The sequence below is a fragment of the Leucopleurus acutus genome (assembly GCF_964270905.1).
Source record: "Leucopleurus acutus genome assembly, chromosome: 13".
NCBI classification, from domain to species: Eukaryota; Metazoa; Chordata; class Mammalia; order Artiodactyla; family Delphinidae; genus Leucopleurus; species Leucopleurus acutus.
In genome coordinates, this window is record NC_139155.1 from 82685171 (window position 1) to 82708458 (window position 23288).

Below are 23288 nucleotides of genomic sequence, written 5' to 3' on the forward strand. Positions count from 1 at the left end.
AACTAGGAAGAGTTCATCATGTCCTGGTCGCGGCCAGCGCTTGGGTGGGACAGGGAATCCTTCCGTCTTTATACCTCCCCTCCACGAGTCACCACAGGACCGCGTGTTCCCGCATTGTGGGGCTTCCGGTGACCACGCCTCGCCGACAAACCACGCCCCTCGCTTTTCCAGGCGCCCGCGAAAGGCCGCGGTGTTTTGGCCCGCGGGCGGAGCCGTACGCACAGTCTCCTCGGGCGTCCGCGGTCGGGAACCCCGCAGTCAGGGCTCCCGGGCCGAGGTTCACGATGTCGGAGAAGGAAACGAGAAAGAGCGGAGGCTCCCCGGAGGCCAGCGGGGTGACTGCCAGCGACATACAGGAACTGATACGGCGCAAGGAGGAGATCGAGGCGCAAATCAAAGCCAATTATGACGTGCTGGAGAGCGTGAGTGTGGGCACGGGGCTCCCGGGCGGGCGTGGGAGGCGCCCGGAGGCCTTCCCAACCCGGCCCCCAGACCCGGGGCGGGGACTGAGAGACCAGGGCGGCCTCCGCTTGAGCTCTCAGCTGTGGATCTCTCCCTCCCTGGGAGGCCCAAGGCGCAGCAATTGTGGCCCCTGTGGGCAGCGGACAGTGAGGCAAATAACGTGAATAACTAGGAACAGTTAGAATTGATGTTCTAGCAGGTATTTGTGGAATTCTTGTTGGGTGCTGGGCGCAGTTGTTAAGCGCTTGACATTGGTTAACTCGTTTAATCCTCCCAACATCATTTTGAGGTGAGTTCTGTCATTTCCCCCATTTTAGGGATGAGGCAACAGAGGCATTACTTAAACCTGCCTCAAGTCACAGGGCCAATAAGTTTGCAGAGGCAGGGTGATAATCACCTCTATCATCAGTCCTTGTTGAACGGTTACCAGATGTCCTGTGCTTTACTAACCACTTTACCTCAGAGCTTCTTAAGCTTTAGTGTGTATTCGAATCACCTGGAGAGCTTGTTAAAATTCAGATTCTGTTGGCGGACAGATGTGTGGGAGCAGCTACTGCATTTCTAGCAAATTCCCAGCGATGCTGATGGCACTGGTCTAAGAACCCAGCTTTGAATGACAGGAAAGGCTCGTTATCCTTATTGTATAAGGAGGAAACTGAGGCCCAGAGTGGGGAAAATCCTTGCCTAGGGTCAGGTAGGTTGGAAGTGGCAGTGGTGGGGCTAGTTCTTAGCTAGCCACACCCCACTGGCTCCAAAACGGATACAGTTTTTCTTAAGCCACCTAGTATAAAACCACAGATCAGTTTGCCGGGGAAGAGTAAATGAATTACATTCTATGTAGGACGGATGGAATGCATTTTAGGTGATGGGAGTAAGATGAAGTATCATATGGAGGTCAGGGTACCATTTTACTGGGCGCTGACTATGAGCCTGAAGAGGGCCGGTTTATGTATGTGTTATATCGTGGAATCCTCTCAACTACTCTGTGAAGTTGGTTTGTTACCCTGAGGTTCAGAAAGGGGAAGTCACTTGTTCAGAGTCACAAAGTGGGATTCAGATCTTATGCCTGTTGAACCCAGAATCTGTGCTTTCAAGTGTTGTGCCAGCAACTTCTCACACCTTAGTTACTTTGCTACTGCAGGCAGGATATGCTCTATCTGTATACGTCCTGTACTATTACTCCCTTGATATTTTTCTTTAAGTTGCCTCACTTTTTTTACTTAGATAGTTTTATTTTTAAAGGAAATCTTATAACTTCATAGCATATGAAAAAATGAGACTCTCTTTCCTTAAATATAAAAGTGTATATCAAGGTGATCCATCCAAATCTCTGTCACCTGATAAATGGATAGCTGAAATGTGGTCTATCCATACAACGGGATATTAGCCAATAAAAAGGAATGAAGTGCTGGCACATGGCTACAAAAGTGCGTGAATCTTGAAAACGTTATGCTAAGTGAAAGAAGTGCATCACAAAAAACCACACATTTTATAATTCCATTTATATAAAATATCCAGAATAGGTAAATCCATAGACAGAAGATAGATTAGTAGTTGCCAGGGGCTGAGGGGAGGGGGGAATGGGAGTGACTGCTAGTGGGTCTTGGGTTTCTTTTTGGATGGTGATGGAAATGTTCTAAAATTGATTGTGGTGATGGTTTCATAACTCTGAATATTCTAAAAACCATTGAATTGTACATTTTAAATGAGTGGGTTGTATGGTGTGTGAATTATATCTTGATAAAGCTGTTAAAAACAAAATGGAGAGGGCCAGAGATAACAAGTGATCTGGAGGTGATATAAAGACCAGCACCAAATGGAGACTTTCTCCCTGATTATTGAAGGGTTGAAGATAATTAGAAAGGGAATGGGTTATTTAATGCCCCGTGTGTGAGTTGCCAGTGGTGTGAGTCCCAACTTCGGAAAGCACTGTCTGATGTGGTATTGACTTGGAGAGGCCAGTCAACTCTTAGTCGTCATGGGCAGGCATGAGGCAGATACAGATATTTAGCCCCTGGCACATTTATGCTGTATCTATAGAGAGTCCTGCGCTAAGAGAGTATACGAGACCCCCTTCCCCGCGAACAGGAAACAGTAGGTGTAACCCAGAGGCTTTCAGAGAGAAAGGGACAGACACGAATGGAATCCCTCCCGCTAGCACGTGTGTACACTAGGCAGCTGGTCTCCGTGCTGATAATTACAGCCATCACCTATTACTTTCTATGTATATTAATTTCCTAGGGCCATCATAACGAATTACCACAGCTTGGTGGCTTAAAACAACAGAAATTTATTCTCTCACAGTTGTGGAGTCCAGAAGTGTGACATCAAGGTGTTGGCAGGTTTGATTTTTTCTGGGCGCTCTGAGGGAGGATCCGTTCCATGCCTCTCTCCTAGATTCTGGTGGCTCTGGCCATCCTTGGCTTGTAGCTGCATCACTGCAGTCCCTGCCTATGTCTTCACATGGCCTTCTCTCTGCGTCTCTGTGTCCCAAATCTCCCCCTCCTTTCTTTTATCAGGATACCCGTCATTGGATGTAGGGGCAACCTTAAATCTAGGATGATCTCTTCTTGCTGATCCTTCACTTAATTATATCTGCAAAGATCCTTTTTCCAAATAAGGTCACATTCACAGGTTCTGGGGTTTAGGACTTGGACATATCTTTTGGGGGCCGCTGTTCACCACTCTGTGAATGTGCCTGGCACTGTGCTAAGCACCCTACGTAGGTCAGCTCGTTAATTCTCAGAGCAGGTGGGAAGGGAGGTAAGTGCCGTTATTCCCATTTTATAATTGAAGAAGCTGAGGCCCAGAGAGGTGAACCTCTTAACCAAGGTCACCCAGATTGTATGTGGCAGAATTGAACTTGAAATCAAAGTCTGACTGAAAATCCCTGAAACATGTCATATAACATGTTTCATTGCTTTTGTGCACCATGCTCTGACTTATGTAGGAAAAGACTTTAAAACATTAAAACGAGGGAATTCCCTGGCGGTCCAGTGGTTAGGACTCTGCGCTTTCACTGCCAAAGGCCCAGGTTCAATCTCTGATCAGGGAACTAAGATTCCACAAGCTGCGCGGCACAGCCGAAACAACAAACAAACGTTAAAACAAATGTATTGTTTTCCATAGGGAATACATTGCCGTGGTCAAAATTCAGAATCTACAAAAGGATACATAATAGAAAGTCTCTCTCCCTCTGCTGTCCCCTATTCTCCCCGTTCCTCTCCCCAGATGGCAACTGGGGTTCCAGTTCAGTGTTCCTTCCAGGGATGAAAAGCCTGTTTGAAGGCCCCTTTACATTTCTTTTTATTTTCAGAAGAACCAAAGTCCTGCCTCAGCTGGGTGCTCTTTGAGGTTTTTACTCCCCTCCAGCTTCCAAGGCCACCAGCCAGGTGTCAGCTGCCCATAGGAAGGAGGGTTTGGAGGAGTGGAGGAAGAGGCTGGCCTTGGGGGTGATGCTCAAAGGAGTCTTTAGTTTTATCTGCACTGCTCTAACTTCAAAAAAGGAGAATGGATTCGTGCATTACTGGTGTTATTAAAAGTCAGTTAAAAAATGGTGCCCACCACAGAGAGCAGTCATGAGAGGATGTGGGAAAGGACCTGGTCTGTGCCAAGTGATCAATATATGGCCTCTCTCGTTACTGTCACCTTTATTATGACTGCAGAGGACGAGAGTCTGGGGAAAGAGGCCCGAGGACTTCATACCTGTGAAATCTTTTTGACCTCATTTCTTCCCTCCAGCAGAAAGGCATCGGGATGAACGAGCCACTGGTGGACTGCGAGGGCTACCCCCGGGCAGACGTGGACCTGTACCAGGTCCGAACCGCAAGGCACAACATCGTCTGTGAGTGACCCTCTCTGGGGATGTTCCCCCACCTTGCAGCAGGGGATGTTTACGGCACACAGAGGAATCGCCAGTGTTCCATATTATCTGCTTCCTTGGCTTCTGCCTTGATGGGATCATCTCACTGTCCCCATCGAGGGACTGAGAACTAAGGGGGCGGGTTAGACTCTAGGGGTCTGTCTTTATGGTTTCATTTTTCATTTTGTTTTTAGGGCCTTTGTTTCATTGCGGAAACTTTTATTGCAATAACAACAGAAACCCAAGTCAGATATTGCTTACAATCCCAATCAAATCAATTACGTCTTAGGAAATACGTTTAGCTATTAATGATAGTGACCTAACTATGGTCACTCAAACAGAAAATAGCTCAGTTCCTCAGTAAAAACATTTGGAGGTAGGCAGCGCAGGGCTGGTCATCAGAAACTCAGGCTCTGCCATCCTTAGGCAATTCATCCATCTTCAGGGTCACCATGTCCATGTTCCAGGCAGGAAGAAAGGGAAGGAAGAAGGTAGGAAGGGCACAAGCTCCTATGCCAGCTGGCACCCCTCCTGTAAAGGATCTGTCCTGCAAGTCCCACTCCCACCCCCTGCATCAATTTCTGCTTTCCTCTCATAGGCTCCTCTGCCTGCAAGAAATGTACCCCACAATGGGCATGTTGCTATCCTAAATAAACTCTCTTATTTATGTGTGTGTATATGTATTGTATGTATGTATATACGTATGTATTTATTGTCAAGGAACAGAGAGAGTAGAGATTGGGTAGTTTATTAGTCTTCTGTTTCTGCTGTAACAAATCATCACAGACTTAGTGGTTTAAAACGTCACGAATTTATTATAGTTCTGGAAATGAGACATCCAAGTGGGTCTCACTGGACTAAAATCAAGGTGTCAAGCAGGGCTGTGTTCCTTCTGGAGGCTCTAGGGAGAATCCATTTCCTTGTCTTTTCCAGCTTCTAGAAGCTGCCCACACTCCTTGACCTGCAGCCCCTTCCATCTTCAAAGCCAGCAGTTACATCTCTCCAGCTTCTGGGTTTGGCATCACATCTCTTTCTCTCCCTCTCCTGCCTCCCTCTTTAACTTATAAAGACAGTTGTGATTACGTTGGGCCCACCACCTGGATAATCTCCCCATCTCAGGGCCCTTAACTTAATCACACCTGCAAAGCCCCCTATGCCATGTAAAGTAGCAAATTCACAGGTTCTGGGGATTTGGATGGGAACCTCTTTGGGGCCACTTTTCACGCTGCCACAGGTAGGCAACCAGCAGTCTCTACCACAAAGTCATATTAGAAGGGAATTTATCATCCACCTTTCTTCCTTAATGACTTCTGTTTTACCTGTGAATCTTGACTCTATATACAGCATGCTTTGGTCTAAGGCCAGGTTTCTCAGTGAGAGTACAGGTAGCCCTGGGGTGAGACACAGCTGAAGATGCCAAAATTTCCTCAAAGTCACACTATGATCGTAGGACTTCTTAGAGCGTCACTTTTCCTTGAAGATGTTGGGAAAAGAAGCATGCCATTTTAATATTAAAACAAATAGGAAGATACAGAGTAGGGAAAAACCGTGTTAAGACAGTCAGACTGGAGGGAAATTTGGGGCTTTTGGCTAAACCCTTGGACGCCCCAGGGAAGCAGTCCACTTGCTCCCCAGTTAGGAGGATTCTGGGAGAAATTTGAGAAGCCCTAGCCCACAGTGTGAGGGCGGGCACCGACTTAGTTTTTTCCAAATGGTTGGCCTGATGTTACAACACCATTTAGTGTGTTCTTTCTCCGTTAATTTGAAACACTAGCAATATTGTGTATTAAATCTTTAGACGTGCTTATGTCTCTTTCTGCTTTTTGCTCTGTTCCGTTGATCTCTCTTTTTGGGTGCTAACATCATGCCATCTTAATGACTTTAATATACGTAAGAGTCTGTTTGAGCGATTCCTTATTGGTCTTCTTTTGAAAAACTATTCTCACAAGTTTATTTTATTTAAAAAATACTTTTTTTAAAAAAAATTATTATTTATTTTTGGCTGCATTGGGTCTTTGTTGCTGCGTGTGGCTTTCTCCAGTTGTGGTGAGCAGGGCCTACTCTTCGTTGTGGTGCGTGGGCTTCTCATTGTGGTGGCTTCTCTTGTTGCGGAGCTTGGGCTCTAGGCGTGCGGGCTTCAGTAGTTGTGGCTCTCGGGCTCCAGAGCTCAGGCTCAGTAGTTGTGGCACACAGGCTTAGTTGCTCCACAGCATGTGGGATCTTCCCGGACCAGGGCTCGAATCCCTGTCCCCTGCATTGGCAGGTGGATTCTTTAAACACTGTTCCACCAGGGAAGCCCTAAAAAATAAACTTTATTTTTTAGAACAGTTTTAGATTTACAGAAAAATTGGGAAAATAACACAGAGAGGTCCCGTATACTCTGTACCTAGTTTTCCCCATTACTAGCATCTTCCCTTAATATGTTGCATTTGTTATAATTGCAAGTTTGTTTTTTGAAATGTACTTTGGAAACATTTTGTTCAAGGAAAAAATTTTTTTTGAATTCTGATTAGAATTGCAGTATATGGTGTATGAAGTCATTCATTCCTTTACCCAGCAGCAGTAGCTTGAGACTTACTATGTGCCAGGCCTCTCTGAAGACTCTGGGGTCCTCGTGGAGCTTATCACCTGGGGGACCTTTTCTAGTCAGAGTGACCGTGTATTATACACTGACACCATTTTAAGTCTTCCTGCCCAGGTTTATGTCTTCATTTATTCAAGTCTGGGCTCTTTCTCGTGTCTGCACCAGTGGGTTGAGTGCTAGAGGCTCGTAATGCCTGAGGGCCTTACCTGTTCTCCAAAGTGACAGGAGCAGAGGAACAAGGTCAGGTAGCCTTGCGTGCCCACAGTCCAAGGTGCCTGGAAAGTCTGAAAGTCTGTGGCCTATGGATGCTAGACGTGGATTGGCAGGCAGTGCTGGTTTGTTCAGGCCTCTGGAACTCTTCACAGGGAACTGGCTTTTTTTTCTTTTAAGTTTTTTTTTTTTTTTTTGATGTGGACCATTTTTTAAAAGTCTTTATTTAATTTGTTACAATATTGCTTGTTTTATGTTTTGGTTTTTTGGCCATGAGGCATGTGGGATCTTAACTCCCTGAGCAGGGATCAGACCTGCACCCCCTGCGTTGGAAGGTGAAGTCTTAACCACTGGACCACCAGGGATGTCCTAGGGAACTGGCTTGAATGAGGTGCCGAATCCAGAGCCGTAGAGGAAGTTGTCTTTAGGTTAAAAAAAAGTTAACCCAGCTCCCAGCCACTCTGGTAGCCCGGCCTGCAGAGATGACTTGCTTGGCCCACACAGTCCTTCCCAACATCCTAAGTTGACCGTCAGTACTGAAAAAAATCCGAAGGTTTCATCCCCAAACTCCTAATTTCCAGCTTTGCTCCCTGTTGCCTCTCCCAGACTGAATATCACCAGTCACGTGTTGGTAGACTTGGCATCATTTTTTCTTCTAGAGGCATTACGAGAAAAGCGAAAGCCTTCTTAGCCCAGCCTGCTTTACTCGTGTTTGCCCCTTGTGAGCGTTTGAGTTTGTGGCCATGGATTCACCTGGTCAGTTCCCTCCTTCTGCTCACCTTTCAGGTCTCAGCTGAAACGGTGCTGCCTTTGGGGAGCCTTCCCTGATCTCCTAGTCATTGAAGTCATCAGGTGTCATTGCAATCACTTGTCCCACAGCTGCTTTCCTTGCAGGACTGTAAGCTTCATGAGGGCAGCTCCTCTGTCGTGTTCACAGATAGGTCCTCAGCTTCTAGCACAACGTCTGGCATATAATAAGTGCTCATTGAATAGTCAGTGAATGAACGTGTGGGTCTTGTGTCCTCAGCTGTCTTCTCGGCCCCTGACACGGTGCTCTCCTCCAGGCTTGCAGAACGATCACAAGGCGGTGATGAAGCAGGTGGAGGAGGCCCTGCACCAGCTGCACGCTCGCGACAAGGAGAAGCAGGCCCGGGACCTGGCCGAGGCCCACAGGGAGGCCATGAGCCATGGCCTGGGCCAGAGCCAGGACCTCAGCCCTGCTCAGGCCTTCGCCGTAGTGAACAGCATCAGCCCCGGCTCCCCTGCCAGCATCGCAGTAAGCCAGGGCCTGGCCCCGTAAATCCACACCCCAAGGGTGCCTTGGGGCGGGGGTGGGGGTGGGAGGCTATGGACAGGCAGACCCACGCTGTCACCAGTGCAGCAGACGCCGATGAAGGCCCGCTGCAGCCCAGCAGGAGTCAGCCCCTGCTGCCCACTCAACTAGCTGCAGAGAGACCCTGGGACACAGGGTGACCCCGGAGAGGGAAAGAGGCTCTCTTCTCAGGGCCGATTTTAGCTGGGCGTTGAGTAATGGACACGAGAATGACAACAGTAGCTGCCACTTGCTGAGCCCTTGCTTAGCACCACATATCCTGCCAAGTGAGTTATAGCTTCCCTGGTGTCTTTAGAGAAGTTTTAACAGCTTTATTGGGATATAATTCACATACCATAACTTTAACCCTTTTAAGGTACATATATGATTCAGTAGCTTTTAGTGTATTAACAGTCAATTTTAGAATATTTTCATTATCCCAAAAAGAAGCCCAGTGTCAATTTGCCATTACGCCTCAACCACCCCATCCCCTCAGCCCCTGGCAACCACCGGTCTGCTTTCTGTCTCTCTGAACTTGCTTATTTTGGACATGTCATATATGTGTAAATGGAATCATATAATATGTGGTCCTCTATGACTGGCTTCTTCCTTTTAGTATCATGTTCTCAAGGTCCAGCCATGTTGGAGCATGTATCTCAACTTCATTCCTTCTTTAATTTTTTTTAAAATTTTTACTTTTTATTTAAAAATTTTTTTTTATTGGAGTATAGTTGATTTACAATGTTGTGTTAGTTTCAGGTGTACAGCAAAGTGAATCAGTTATACATATACACATGTACTTGTATCCACTCTTTTTTTCTTTTTTTTAAGATTCTTTTCCCATGTAGGCCATTACGGAGTATTGAGTACAGTTCCCTGTGCTATATAGAAGTTTATTATTAGTTATCTATTTTATATATAGTAGTGTGTATATGTCAGTCCCAATGTCCCAGTTTATCCCTCCCTCATGTTCATTCCTTTTTACTGCTGAGTTTAATGTGCTGTCTGGATAGACCACGCTTTGTTTATCCATTCCTCAGTTTCCATTTTTTGGCCATTATGAATAATGCTACCGTGAACATGATGTACAAATTTTTATGTGTACCTGCATTTTGTTGTTGTTCAGCCTTAGTCTAGTCTTTTTTTGAATTTTATTTTGTTTATTTATTATTTATACAGCAGGTTCTTCTTAGTTATCCATTTTATACTTATTAGTGGATACATGTCAATCCCAATCTCCCAATTCATCGCACCATCCCCCACCACTTTCCCCCCTTGGTGTATGTGGACCTGCATGTAATATTTAATCCCACAGCCGTTCTCTGGGGTAGGTACTAATCTACCCCATTTCACCCATGAGGAAAAGCCTCAAAGACCTGAAGTACCTTGTGCCAGGACACACAGTTTCTAGAAGGTGGACCTGGGTCCTGCCAGTCGTCTTTAGTGATCACAAGACTGCAGGTTACACACAAGCTCTGTTTTATTCACCACTGTGTGCACAGCATCTGGCACAGAGCTGTCGTCAGCCTGCGACGAGTATTTGTTGAAGGGATGGGTGAATTGTGATCTGTGCTCTTAGAGTGACAGGATCACTCTAGTCCTGGGTCAGTGTTGTGCCCGTGGCTGCTTGCCTGGGGGCTTTTAGGGCCAATGCGTCTAAATTCTGACCCCTGAACAAAATAGGCCAGATGGGCCTGCCTCTACTTGCCCCCAAACCTGGGTCAGGACCCCAGAGAGCTTTTCCCCATTTTCCTCCAGGTCTATACAACTGCCAGCTTTTCTCAGACACTGGGCAGACCTGGCCACCTTTTATTAGATCTGCCCCTGGAGGAACCCCCGGAGGAGGTGGCCCAGTTATCCACTGTCCCTCCCTGCCCGAGGTATCTAAATCCCAGCCTCTTTGCATCGTGCCTGCCGTTCTCCCCTGTAGAAAACACGCTTATTAAATTGGGAGAGTATGGGAGGGTAAAGAACACCAGAAGAACATTTAACCTCTAGACTGATTTTCTGTTTTCCCTTCTCTCTTTAGGGTCTGCAAGTGGATGACAAGATAGTGGAGTTTGGCTCTGTGAACACCCAAAACTTCCAGTCGCTGCAGAACATTGGCACTGTGGTCCAGCACAGTGAGGGGGTGAGTTGGAGGTATTACATGGCATCTGACCAGTAACCCTGGAATTGCCGGGGCCAGGAAACGTGGCCGGGGCCTTTGACAGCTGCCCTCAGAGTGCCGTTTCTCAGGCACAGTCCCCGCTCGGGGCTTTCGCATTTGCTGTTCCCTCTGCCTAGAATGCTAATCTTCTTCCCTTACCCCCTCACCTTCCTTCCTTCCCTCCCTCCTCTTGTACAAATGCCACCTTCTCAGTGAGGCCTTTCCAGCCACCCTGTCTAAAATACCCCTCTCCTGCTTCCTATCCCCGTTTTCATTTAACAAGGTTTCTTAGACATCTTTTCATTTGGGCACACACCTCGCTCTTTTTCACTGCTGCATAGCACTCCATGGTATGAATGGATAGAAGTTTGTCCACCCGCTGCCTTATCAGTGGACGTCTTGTTCATTTCCAGTTTTATGCCAGTGTGAATAGTCGTGCATACTTGTTCACAACTGTGCACACCTGGAAGTAGAATTACAAGCTCTCAGCAACTGCACACTTAAGATTTTAATAGGTAATTTGAAAAAGTTTTATGAATTTGTACCCTGACCAACAGTATGTGAGTCCAGTCGTCCCTCAGTATCCACGGGGGATTGGTTTCAGGACCAGTGCAGATACCAGAGTCTGTAGATGCTCAAGTCCCGTGGTTGGCCCTCTGTATCCACGGATTGTGCAGTACTGTATTTATTGAAAAAAATTCACATGTAAGCGAACCTAAGCAGTTCAAACCCATGTTGTTCAAGGGTCAACTGTGTATCATATCATCAGCAGTACTCCATTCCTGATCTTTTAATAACTTTGCTAAAATGCCATCTTGTTTTAATTTGTATTTTCCCGACTACAAGTGAGATTGAGTACCATTTCTGTGAATTGTCTGTTAGTCTTTTTTCCCCACTTATTTTCTATTGGGTTATTTGTCCTTTTTAAAAATTGATTTGTAGGAACTCTTTCTATATTCTATATATTAAATCTTTGCCTGTTTATACATTGCACATGTCTCTCCTGATTAGCTCCTTTTCTTTTAACTTTCTTTATGGTAACTTTGATTACTTGAAAGTTTCTTTTTTTAATTCACTTAGATATCCATTTTGTTAAATTTAATAATATAGGGCTCTTCGCTGCCAAAACCATCCCTGAGGATTAAAATAAAGAAATACAGTACAGTGTATAATAATAGTGTAGTACTGTTCAAACAGTAGTATATTAGAACTTGATTTGTGTGCCTTTTGATAATTTCATTCCTTAAAGATATAATAAAAGTTGAAATTCAAAATAGGCTGCAGCCTTCTAGTTTCTGGCAGAATATGCCATTGAAAAACACTTCCACGTAACCATCTCATCTTGTTTCTCAGTAATGTAACCCCAACCAAACCTTTTTTTGGCAAAGATCCATACTTTTCAGGAGAAATATGGGGCTCAAAGTACAGAGAAATTACTAAAGTTTTTGGTTCCCAAATGAAATCTTCAGTTCAACCGACAATTCTTGGTTTGTCTTGCACCCACACCGCCCCCACTTGGCCACACTGCTCATCCATGTGTAACTCATCAGAAGGCAGGCATCGGGCCAAGAAACAGTTGGCCAGTGTTGGCGCCCTGCTAGAGGTCAGGCCCTCATTTCTGCACTGACTGACACCTTCATCAAGTCTGTACTTATGTGGAAGTTTAGAATTTTGATTTTGTCAAATTCATCAGTTTTCTGCTTTACGGCTTTGGCATTTTGTGTCTTCTTAAAGAAATTCTTCTAGTACTTTTGTCTTTAGCTTTTCTTTAATCTGTCTGGAATGTATCTTTTATTATTATTATTATTTATTTATTATTATTTTTTTGGCCACACCATGCAGCTTGCAGGATCTTAGTTCCCTGACCAGGGATCAAACCTGGGCCCCCTACAGTGGAAGCTTGGAGTCCTAACAACTGGACTGCCAGGGAATTCCCTATTATTGTTTTTTATAACAGTTTAATTGACGTACAATTCACATACCTTATAGGTCATCCATTTAAAGTGCATAATCCAGTCGTTTTTAGTCTATTCATAGAGTTGTGCACCCATCACCACAATCAATTTTAGAACATTTTCATCACCTCAAAAAGCCTTGTACCTGTTAGCAGTCACTCCCTATTCCCCCCATATATACCAGCCCCTGGCAACCACTAAACTACTTTCTGCCTCTATGGACTTGCTTATTCTGGACATTTCATATAAATGGGATCATACAATATGTGATATTTTATGACTACTTTCACTTAGCATAGTGTTTTCAGGGTTCATCCATGTTGTAGCATGTGTCAGGAACTCATTCCTTTTTTTAAAAAATAAATTTATTTATGTATTTATTTTTGGGTGCGTTGTGTCTTCCTTGCTGCGCGCAGGCTTTCTCTAGTTGCGGCGAGCGAGGGCTGCTCTTCGTTGCGGTGTGCAGGCTTCTCATTGCGGTGGCTTCTCTTGTTGCAGACCATGGGCTCTAGGCATGAAGGCTAAAGTAGTTGCGGCATGCGGGCTCAGTAGTTGTGGCTCGCGGGCTCTAGAACGCAGGCTCAGTAGTTGGGGCGCACAGGCTTAGTTGCTCTGCGGCATGTGCGATCTTCCTGGACCAGGGCTCCATCCCGTGTCCCCTGCATTGGAAGGCGGATTCTTGTTTTTTTTTTTTTTAATGGACCAAATTATTTAATTAGGTTCTTCGTAAGAAGTTTAGAACACTACTTTGTGAGGATAAATTCTGTTTGTAAGAGCGAACACAGAGCGGAGGGAGGTAGCCCTGGAGTTGAGGAACAGCTTTGATTCTTTGCAGAATTTGTGAGTCCACAGCTTTCTGATCAACCTTCCGCTGCTCTGTAATCTCGTATTTCTCTCTCTCTGTGTCGAAGATCTCACCTTTCTGGTGCCTGGGCTTATGCAGTTTCTTCTTCTTGAAGTAAGCATCAGTGAGATGTTCTGGGATATTCACACCACTGATATCAATTTTGGTGGAAGTGGCAATGACAAATTTCTGGTGTATTCTCCACAGAGGAACTCGATTGAGGGACAGAGGCCCAGTCACAAGTAGCAAGCCACTGCTCAGCTGCTTCAGGAAAATGACCCTCTTACCTTTGTGGCGCCCAGTGAGGATAACCAGAATGGTTCCAGGAGTGATGCTAGCGCGCGCTTTTCTCACATGCTTACTGAAGGGTTTCTTGCCGTGACTCAACAGCTTTCGAGGCACATCTTCAGTAGGATAATACCCAGGCATTTTGCAAAGTTTAACCACTCGGGTACCACCATTCTTGTCACCACCAACTGGTTTTGTGACAGTAGCAAGAAGCTTCACCTTCTTTTTCTTTTCAACCTTGGATTTAGCTACTGAATACTTCCTCTTGTACATAGGCCTTTCTGGAATACATAGCCGATAGGGAATATCTGCCAATTCCTCTGACCAGGACAGGGTTTCGGCTGCAGTGGGGCTTCCCCTGCTTCACCTGCTTCACCTTTTTAACCTTGCCACCAGCATCAGCCTTCTTGGCTTCAGGTTTTTTCTCCTTAGTATCTGGCTTCTCAGCCTTTTCACCCACCATCTTGCAAGATGGGAAAAAAGGGCAGGCGGATTCTTAATCGCTGCGCCACCAGGGGATCCCAGGACTTCATTCTTTTTTATGACCGAATAATATCCCGTTGTATGGATAGACCATATTTTATTTATCCATTCATCAGTTGATGAATATTTAGGTTGTTGCCACTTTTTCGCTATTGTTATAGGGTCATGCTTCTGTGAACATTCTGTGTAAGTTTGTATGTGGTCATATGTTTTCATTTCTCTTGGGTTTATAGCCTATCTGAAATTAGTTTTTCTGAATGGTGTGAGGCAGGGCACCAAACTTAATTTTTTTCCCCAAATGGACAGTAGTTGTCCCAACACCATTTATTGAAAAGTTAGTACTTTACCCACTCATTTATATTGCCACCTCTGTTCTATAATTCTTATGTGTGCAATTCTTTATTCTGTTTCTTTGATCTGTTTGTTTGGAGCCTTTCTGGGTTCCCCGGAACAAATCCATTTGTTCCTGCTCTGCTTCCCTTTAACCCCTGGCTATAAAGGGTGTATTATTTGTCTATTGGTGAGTGAGAAATCACCCCAGAGCTTTAACAGCTCGAAGCATCAAGCATTTATTATCTCATACAGTTTGGGCGGTCAGGCAGCGTCCAGGAGCCATGTAGCTGGGTGGTTTGGGCTCAGGGTCTCTCATGAGGTTGTGGTCAGGATATAAGCGGAGGCCATAGTCATCTGAGGGCTTGACTGAGGTTAGAGAATCTGTTTCCAAGATCCCTCACTCACATGGCTGTTGGCAGGAGGCTTCAGTTCCTCATCACAAGGGCCTCTCCACAGTGCTGCTTGAATGCCCCACAGCGTGGTGGCTGACCTCCCCAAGAATGGGCGGTCCCAGTGAGAGCAGAGAGGAGTCAGCAGCACCTGCTCTGACTCAGTCTCTGAAGATTCACACTCTCACTTCCACTTTATGCGTTAGAAGCGACGAAGTCCAGCCACCACTCAAAGGGAGGGGACTTAGGCTTTAGCTTTGGAAGGAAGGAATTTCAAAGAGTATCCTTGTGGCATGGTACCTTTGTTACCTCTTTACTGTCCCGTCATCATTTTAGTGAGATTTCTAGAGATGATGCAGATGTAGGTTCATTCTGTTATGTTTACCCAAAGTCTCAGTTTTTCTCTCCTTCCTCCCCACCCCACCCCCAGCTTGCTAGTGTGTCATAGTTTACTCACGTCTCTTGGGTACCTTGCTGCACATACTTTTAAACTTTGTAGTTGTCTGGGCTCATTGTTAGTGGTTTGCTTTGTAAATACGTCTTTTTTTTTTTCCTGGTAGAGGTAATACAAACACATGGTAAAAACAGAACCAAAGAACATGGAATGAAAAACCTCCCTCTCCTCCAGGTGCATTTCCTGTCCTCCAAAGGCAGCCACTTTCCAACTGTGTGTCCTTCATACATCAGCACACAGAGCTACTGGTTGCTTTCATTAAGGTCTAATTGACCCACAGAACATTCCCCCTGTTCAGTGTCCAGTACTGTGAATTTTGTCAACTGTATGTAGTTATGTAAATGTCACCACATGAAGATACAGAGCAGTTCTACAGCCCGAAATGATCTCATGCTTTTGTAGGTAAGCCCTCTCTGCACCCCCATCGCCCGGAAATCACTGATCTATGCTTCATCCCTGTAGATTTACCTTTTCCAGAATGTCATATAAGTGAAACTGCAGAGTGTAAAGCCCTTTAAGTCTGGCTACTTTCACCCAGTGTCATGAATCTGCCATTCTTCCACATGGTCACGTGCATCTGTAGTTCATCCCTTTTCACTGCTGAGTAGTGCTCCACTGTGTAATGAGCCCCAGACTCTTCATCCATTTCCCAGTGTGGGGCATTTAGGTTGTTTTCCAGTTTTTGGTGATTACTCATAATAGCCACTGGTTTTTAATTTGTCTTTTCCAGTTAAATATATTCTTAGGCTCTTTATAGGCCTACAAATCCTTTTTTTTAAAAAAACTGAGGTATAACTGACAAATAACATGATATTAGTTTCAGGTGTACAACATAGTAATTCAATATTTGCATATATTGGGAAATGATTGCCACAGTAAGGCTAGTTAACATCTGTCACCATACATAGTTACACATTTTTTTCTTGTGATGAAGACTTTGAAGATTTACTCTCTAGCCGCTGTCAGATATGCATAGAGTATTACCGTATACCAGAATGCACAGTGTGGTGACTATAGTTAATAACACTGTATAAGGCCTTCTTTACAAAAGTAGTCATTGAATGTTTTCTTTTTTTTTGAATGTTTTCTAACAACAGAACCTTTTCTTCAAGTGAAATTTCTTGGGGAATTCCAAAATATCAAACAGATAAAAGCTGAGCTGCTAGGATAAGCTAGAGGGGGTGGGGGGACCTCACGCCCTCAGGGCCCGGGGTGCTCCTGGAACCAGAGCCCAGCTTGAGAATCAGGGGTCTGGGTTTTTATGGTCTCTGCTCTATGAATTAAAAAAAGTTTTTTAAAACCCCACAGCATTCTATTGTTAGACTTTTAGGTACTTTCCAATTTTATGGGAACCTGAAAATTAACACTCTTGTAGACAAAGCTCTGTTTCCTTAGATAATTTTCTAAAGGTGAGTTTCTGGAATGCATATACTTTCAAAGGAAAAAACCCTTAAATTAAAATAATTTTTCTTTATTATAAAAATAATGTGTATTTCATTCAGCCATAAAAAGGATTGGTGTACCGATATGCTATAACATTAACGAACCTTCAAAGGACTTCTGGTAAGTGAAAGAAGCCGAACAGAAAGGGCCACATATTTAATTAATTTATTTATTTAAATTTATTTATTTAATTTATTTATTTTTGGCTGCGTTGGGTCTTCATTGCTACACGCGGGCTTTCTCTAGTTGTGGCGAGCAGGGGCTACTCTTCGCTGTGGTGCACAGGCTTCTCGTTGCGGTGGCTTCTCGTTGTGGAGCACGTGTGGGCTTCAGTAATGTGGCATGTGGGCTCAGTAGTTGTGGCTCACGGGGTCTAGAACGCAGGCTCAGTAGTTGTGGCGCACGGGCTTAGTTGCTCCGCGGCATGTGGGATCTTCACTGACCAGGGATTGAACCTGTGTCCCCTGCATTGGCAGGCGGATTCTTAACCACTGTGCCACCAGGGAAGTCCCAGAAAGGGCCACATATTTTAGAATTCCGAAATGTCCAGAATAGGCAAAGGCACAGAAAGCAGAGACAGAAAGCAGACTGGTGGTTGCCAGGGGCTGGGGGAGGAGGGAATGGGGAGTGATTGCTAATGGGCATGGGGTTTCTTTTTGGGTGATGGAAATATGCTCTGAAATTAGTGGTGATGGTTGGACAAGTCTCTGAATATATACTTTAAAATGGTGAATTTATTGTATGTGAATTATATTTCAATAATAAAAATAATGTGTTTTTATTGTGGAAAAAACTCACACAATGCGAACGTATTTCAAGTAAGAATAAAAGTCCTGGATTTCTCCCTCCCTTGTAGTACCTTCCCTGCTCTGAGTCCTGGGCAAGATGCAGGTGCTACAACAGGGAACAAAACAGGTCAACCAAGGGTCCGTGGGAACATTTTAGTGGGGGAGATGAGCATTAATCAAATAATCACAGATGTGTAATTGTACACTCCAGTGAGTGCTATGAAGGGACAGTTCAAGGGGGCTAGGAGAGCAAATAGTGGGGTTCTGATGTAGTTTGGGGTTGAAGGAGAGTGTTCCTGAAGACGTGGCCTCTAAGTGTATTGAAGTTTATCAAGACTGGCAGGGAGAGGAGCCCACCAGCAGGGTCAAGGCCCTGAGGTGAGAGGATCAGAGAAGGCTGATTGGAACCCAGAGCAAGGAAGAGGGGGAGAGGGGAGGAGGCAGGGCCCTTCTTCAATGTTCCCGAGCAGCAGTAGAGAGCTTCTTCCAAGCTGGAGAATAACAGCTGTAAGCAGCTTCGTGCCTTGAAAAGATTTCTCCAGAGGCCAGGTAGAGAGCTGATTGGAGGGCTGACAGTTTTAGCAGCCAGGTCAGGAGATGATGGTGTCTTTGACGAATGGGCTGGAGGTGCAAGTGGGCAAATCAGAAACACATCTAGGACGTGCCATAGGTAGAAACCCTCTGGATTTCTAGCTCTCCCAGGGCCATCATTTCCAGAACTGGAAACACATCAGTGAAGCTCTCACACATTTTCTGGGTGTGGATGTGTATGTCTACAGTGATTGCTTTTTGAAAAAGAAGTCACAAAGAAGACCTACTCTATGTACCGTTCTTGATGTTTCTCCCTTTGAAGGGATTTCCATGTTGGTACACGTGTATCGGTACACAATGTACCATGTTCCCTGGCTTGGTTTCTCATCGTTCGTTTAACCAGACCCCCAACCTGGACATTTAAGCCATTGCCAATATTTGGCCACCACAAATAGTGGTGTCGTGAATATTCTTATCTTGTGTGAGGGTTTCTGTCAGATTTCTAGAAGTGGAATTACTGGGTTAAAGGCAATGCACATTTACGGATTTGATAGGTGTCGTCAAGGTGTCCTCCCAGAAGCTTGTGTTAGTTCATGTTCTCTCCAGTAGTGTATGTGAGTGCTTATTTCTTGACCCTCCCCAACTGTGTTATTGTCAGTCTTTTATCCTGTGACAATCGAGGTGGAAAATGGTGTCTTTTTTTGTTTTTCATCATGCTTTATTTTTTCTGATTCAGAGATCCCATTGATAGATCTGCCTTAATTTTTTAAAATTACAGTAAAATGTACATAACATAGAATTTACCATTTTTAAGTGGCATTAAGTACATTCACATTGTTCGGCAGCCATCTCCACCACTGTCCCTAGAACTTTTTCATCTTCCCAAACTGAAACTCTACCCATTAAACACTAACTAGTCATTCCCATCTCCCCAAGGTTCTGGCAACCACTAATCTACTTTCTGTCTCTATGAATGTGACTGCTCTATATACAGCCCTCTAAGTGGAATCACACTATATTTGTCCTTTTGTGACTCATGTGTTTCACTTAGCATAACGTCTTCATGGTCCATCCAGGTTGTTACATGTGTCAGAATTTCCTTTTTAAGGCTGAATAATAGGGACTTCCCTGGTGGCGCAGTGGTTGGGCATCCGCCTGCCAATGCAGGGGACATGGGTTTGAGCCCTGGTCCGGGAAGATCCCACATGCCGCAGAGCTACTGAGCCCGCGTGCTACAACTACTGAAGCCCGCACACCTAGAGCCCGTGCTTCGCAACAAGAGAAGCCAACCCAATGAGAAGCCTGCGCACTGCAACAAGGAGTAGCCCCCGCTCACCATAACTGGAGAAAGCCCGCATGCAGCAACGAAGACCCAATGCAACCAAAAATAAATAAATTTATATTAAAAAAAAAAGGCTGAATAATATTCTGCTGTGTGTATATACTACATTTTGTTTATCCTGTAATCCATTGATGGCCACTTGGGTTGCTTCTACCTTTTGGCTATAATGCTATTCACCATTTTGGTGAATAATGCTACTATGAAATGGGTATACAAATTATGTGTTCAAGTCCCTGCTTTCAGTTCTTTGGTTATATACCCATATGTTTAATTGCAGGTTGATATGGTTATTCTATCTTCAATCTCTTAAAAGATTTATTTATTTATTTATTTTGGCTGTGGTGGGTCTTTGTTGCTGTGCGCGGGCTTTCTCTAGTTGCAGCGAGCGGGGGCTACTCTTCATTGCAGCGTGCGGCCTTCTCATTGCGGTGGCTTCTGTTGCGGAGCGCGGGCTCTAGGCTCGCGGGCTTCAGTAGTTGTGGCGCGCAGGCTCAGTAATTGTGGCGCGTGGTCTTAGTTGCTCTGTGGCATGTGGGATCTTCCTGGACCAGGGCTCGAACTCGTGTGCCCTGCATTGGCAGGCAGATTCTTAACCACTGCGCCACCAGGGAAGCCCTATTTTCAGTTTTTTAAGGAATAGTCATGCTGTTTTCCATAGTGGCTGCACCATTTTACACTCCCACCAGCGGTGTATAAGGGTTACGATTTCTCTACATCCTCACTGACTCCTATTACTTTCTTTTTTTCTTTTTTTTTTTTTTTTTTTTTGCGGTACGTGGGCCTCTCACTGCTGTGGCCTCTCCCGTTGCGGAGTACAGGCTCCGGACGCGCAGGCTCAGTGGCCATGGCTCACAGGCCCAGCTGCTCCGCAGCATGTGGGATCTTCCCGGACCGGGGCACGAACCCGTGTCCCCTGCATCAGCAGGTGGACTCTCAACCACTGTGCCACCAGGGAAGCCCCCCTTTGTTTTTTTTGATAATAGCCATCCTAATGGGTATAAGGTGATATCTCATTGTGGTTTTAATATGCATTTCTCTAATGATGAGTGATGTAGGCCATCTATTCATGTGCTTATTGGCCATTTGTATATCTTTTTTGGAGAAATGTTTAAGTTCTTTGCTCATTTTTTAATTGGGTTGTTTGTTGTTGCTGTTGAATTCTTTATATATTCTGGATATTAATCCCTTATCAGATATATGATTTGCAGATATTTTCTCCCATTCTGTGGGTTGCTTTCTCACTATGTTGACAGTGTCCTTTGATGTACAGAAGTTTTAAAATTTGATGAATCTTGTTTTAACTTGTAATTTTCTTTGGTATATATTGTACCTACTTTAATTTTTTTGTTAAGGTAATACGTACGCATAGTAAAGAAGAAATAATGGTACAGAAAGATAAAAAAGTAAATGTCTTCTTCTCTTACTCCAAACTGCTAGTGCTTCTTTCTGGAAGTAACCACTGTTAACAGTTTATCTTCCAGAAAACTTTGTATGCACCAAGCAACACATATGTCTATTTATTTATTTAGATTAATTAATTAATTAATATTATTTTTGGCTGCATTGGGTCTTTGTTGCTTCGCGCCGGCTTCCTCTAGTTGCGGCGAATGGGGGCTACTCTTTGTTGCGGTGCGCGGGCTTCCCATTGCGTTGGCTTCTTTTGTTGCAGAGCATGGGCTCTAGGTGTGCGGGCTTCAGTAGTTTTAGCACGCGGGCTCAGTAGCTCCGCGGCATGTGGGATGTTTCCGGACCAGGGCTCAAACTCATGTCCCCTGCATTGGCAGGAGGATTCTTAACCACTGCGCCACCAGGGAAGTCCTATGTCTATTTATTTATTTATTGAATTTTTAGAGCTTTTATTATTATTATTTATTTTTAAATTATTATTTTTAAATTGAAGTATACTTGATTCACAACACATATGACCTTTTAGGACATATATTCAAATGGATTCATACTTTGCTGGTTTTGTTTTGTTTTTACTAAACAAACTGCTATTCACTATACTGTATTTGACCAATACCTTATTGAGGGATATTTTGGGTGTTTTCAGTTTTTGAAATTTATAAACAGTCCTGGGATAAATGCTTTGTTCATATATCATCTTGTACTTTTGCAGAATATATCTTATATGCACCTTTTAAAGATGCTTTGTTGTTGCTGGGGGCAGTTGTGTTCTTCCAGGAAGAAGGTACCAAATCTGTAGCCCCACTGCCTGCCCCCAGAGTGCCACATCCTCCACATTCTCACCAGTTGTAGGAATTATGCCTAAAATAAGCATCCTTACTACCAGTCTGGTGGGTGGGACTTCCCTGGAGGTCCAGTGGTTAAGAGACTCCATGCCTGCACTGCAGGGGGTGTGGGTTTGATCCCTGGTGGGGCAACTAAGATCCCACATGCTGCGCGGCCAAAAAAAAAAAAAAAAAAAGACAGTATCTCAGCATTCTAGTCTGAATCTCTTTGAGTACTAAGGAGGTTGAACATAAAATGAGCTCATTTTCCTTTCAGAAGCCCCTGAATGTGACAGTGATCCGCAGAGGGGAGAAATACCAGCTTAGACTCGTGCCGACACGCTGGGCGGGAAAAGGACTGCTGGGGTAAAGTATCCGTGTCCGTTCATTCACACTGCAGCGTGCACTGCATGCTTGCTAGACACAAAGCTGCGGGCGGGAGGTGGGGTCGTTGGGAAATGAAGGGAATTTCCAGACTGCCTGTAGCAACTCATGATAAGTCCTTGTGGCGGGAATGAGATTCCAGGTATGGAGGTGGAGGGAGCCCTGGTCGCTCTGGTTCTTTTATTAACTGGACGTTTGCTTTGAAAGAATGAAAGCATGTAGGTGAAAAGCTCAGGACGGCTCACTTCTGATCTTCCTGAATGGAGCCACAAACTTACACTGTTCCTTTTTTTTCCTTCCAGCTGCAACATTATTCCTTTGCAAAGATGATTGTCCCTGGGGAACAGAAACAGGAAAGCATATTGCCTTGCCCCAGACTTGGGTCTAGTGGGCATTTCCTTCTTCTCTTCTCTTCCTGAAGCTCAAGGATCTGGAAGAGGCTGGGAGCCTGAACTTCTAGGTGGTGGAAACGCTGTGGCCTCCCAGTGTGATCTCTTGGGATTAACGCATTGTTAAAAACTAGATTTGTGTTTAGCATCTTCTGCAAATTAGGCCACGGCCCTACATGGGAATCCTCTGGATTGTGAGCAGGTGGGTGGGAGTTATTCTGGTAGGTGCTGATGTGACTTTATGCTTCTAGAAATTTTGTTTTTTTCCCCCAAATAAACAGTTTTACAGTGTTGATATGAGCATGTTATCACCCCAGCTGAATTTCCTATGAACTTCTCAAACCAAAGCTCAGGTGGGAGTTAGATCAGCCTCAGGAAAGTTGGGCAGAACAAACTAACAATTGTACCGAAGTCAAGATTTGACCAGCAACATCTCTGGGACGTCATCCTTTAGTGAATGGGGGTTCCAGACGCTCAGGCTGCACCTGCGTTTGCACTGCGGCATTGCTGCTCTGGATACAGGATAATTGAGTCTCCTGGGCCTGCCCTCGGATCAGCACTTTTGTAGACTGCTAAGGTGTGTTGACATTGCTGATGGGAACCAGCAGTGTGTGCAGAGCTGTCTTCTTGCAAATGCTGATTCCTCCTTCCTTCCTTCCTTTTATTTTCTCTCTTTAACATGGCAAAGTGAGTTTCAGTGATTCCTAGTGCCTCCGTGCTTTACTTTTTGTCTCTCTTCACCGTATCACAGTGTTTTATTTCCACAGTTCTTGCAGACCACTTTCTGTTTCAGAGGGCATCTGGCACATTCTACTGAGGCATGCTTGGGTTCTTCAGGCCTGGATTTGCTTGGCT

At 44.8% G+C, this 23288-nt stretch overlaps 2 protein-coding genes and 1 pseudogene across 4 annotated transcripts in view; 2 read left to right on the forward strand and 1 right to left on the reverse strand.

The window, feature by feature from the left end:
* Positions 1-257: 257 nt before the first annotated feature.
* On the forward strand, positions 258-22739 carry PSMD9 (proteasome 26S subunit, non-ATPase 9). 2 transcript variants are annotated; one of them, XM_082853546.1, is made up of 6 exons: positions 258-422; positions 4204-4306; positions 8183-8394; positions 10460-10561; positions 21938-22026; positions 22347-22739. In XM_082853546.1, exons 1-6 carry the CDS (start codon positions 285-287, stop codon positions 22372-22374), a joined length of 672 nt encoding a protein of 223 aa, XP_082709672.1. In that variant the 5' UTR covers positions 258-284; the 3' UTR covers positions 22375-22739. The 2 variants fall into 2 exon arrangements, with proteins under 2 accessions (XP_082709672.1, XP_082709673.1); XM_082853547.1 differs by having other exon boundaries at positions 4207-4306.
* Positions 13092-14129, reverse strand: LOC309970236 (large ribosomal subunit protein eL6-like; annotated as a pseudogene). The gene has a single exon. The product of its transcript is annotated as a large ribosomal subunit protein eL6-like (transcript).
* CFAP251 (cilia and flagella associated protein 251) overlaps positions 22512-23288 on the forward strand; it is a 68795-nt gene continuing 68018 nt past the window's right edge. Inside the window, exon 1 of the mRNA XM_082853545.1 lies at positions 22512-22635. The gene's annotated coding sequence lies outside the window, so the exon portion shown is untranslated. The remainder of the gene's footprint in view (positions 22636-23288) is intronic.

What these genes read in the sequence shown, in the direction of transcription:
- PSMD9 (XM_082853546.1), top strand. Translation starts at nt 285, where the DNA reads ATGTCGGAGAAGGAAACGAGAAAGAGCGGAGGCTCCCCGGAGGCCAGC. An exon ending in ATTATGACGTGCTGGAGAGC is followed by an intron (nt 423 to 4,203) that starts GTGAGTGTGGGC and finishes TCTTCCCTCCAG; the next exon opens with CAGAAAGGCATCGGGATGAA. An exon ending in GCGGGAAAAGGACTGCTGGG is followed by an intron (nt 22,027 to 22,346) that starts GTAAAGTATCCG and finishes TTTTCCTTCCAG; the next exon opens with CTGCAACATTATTCCTTTGC.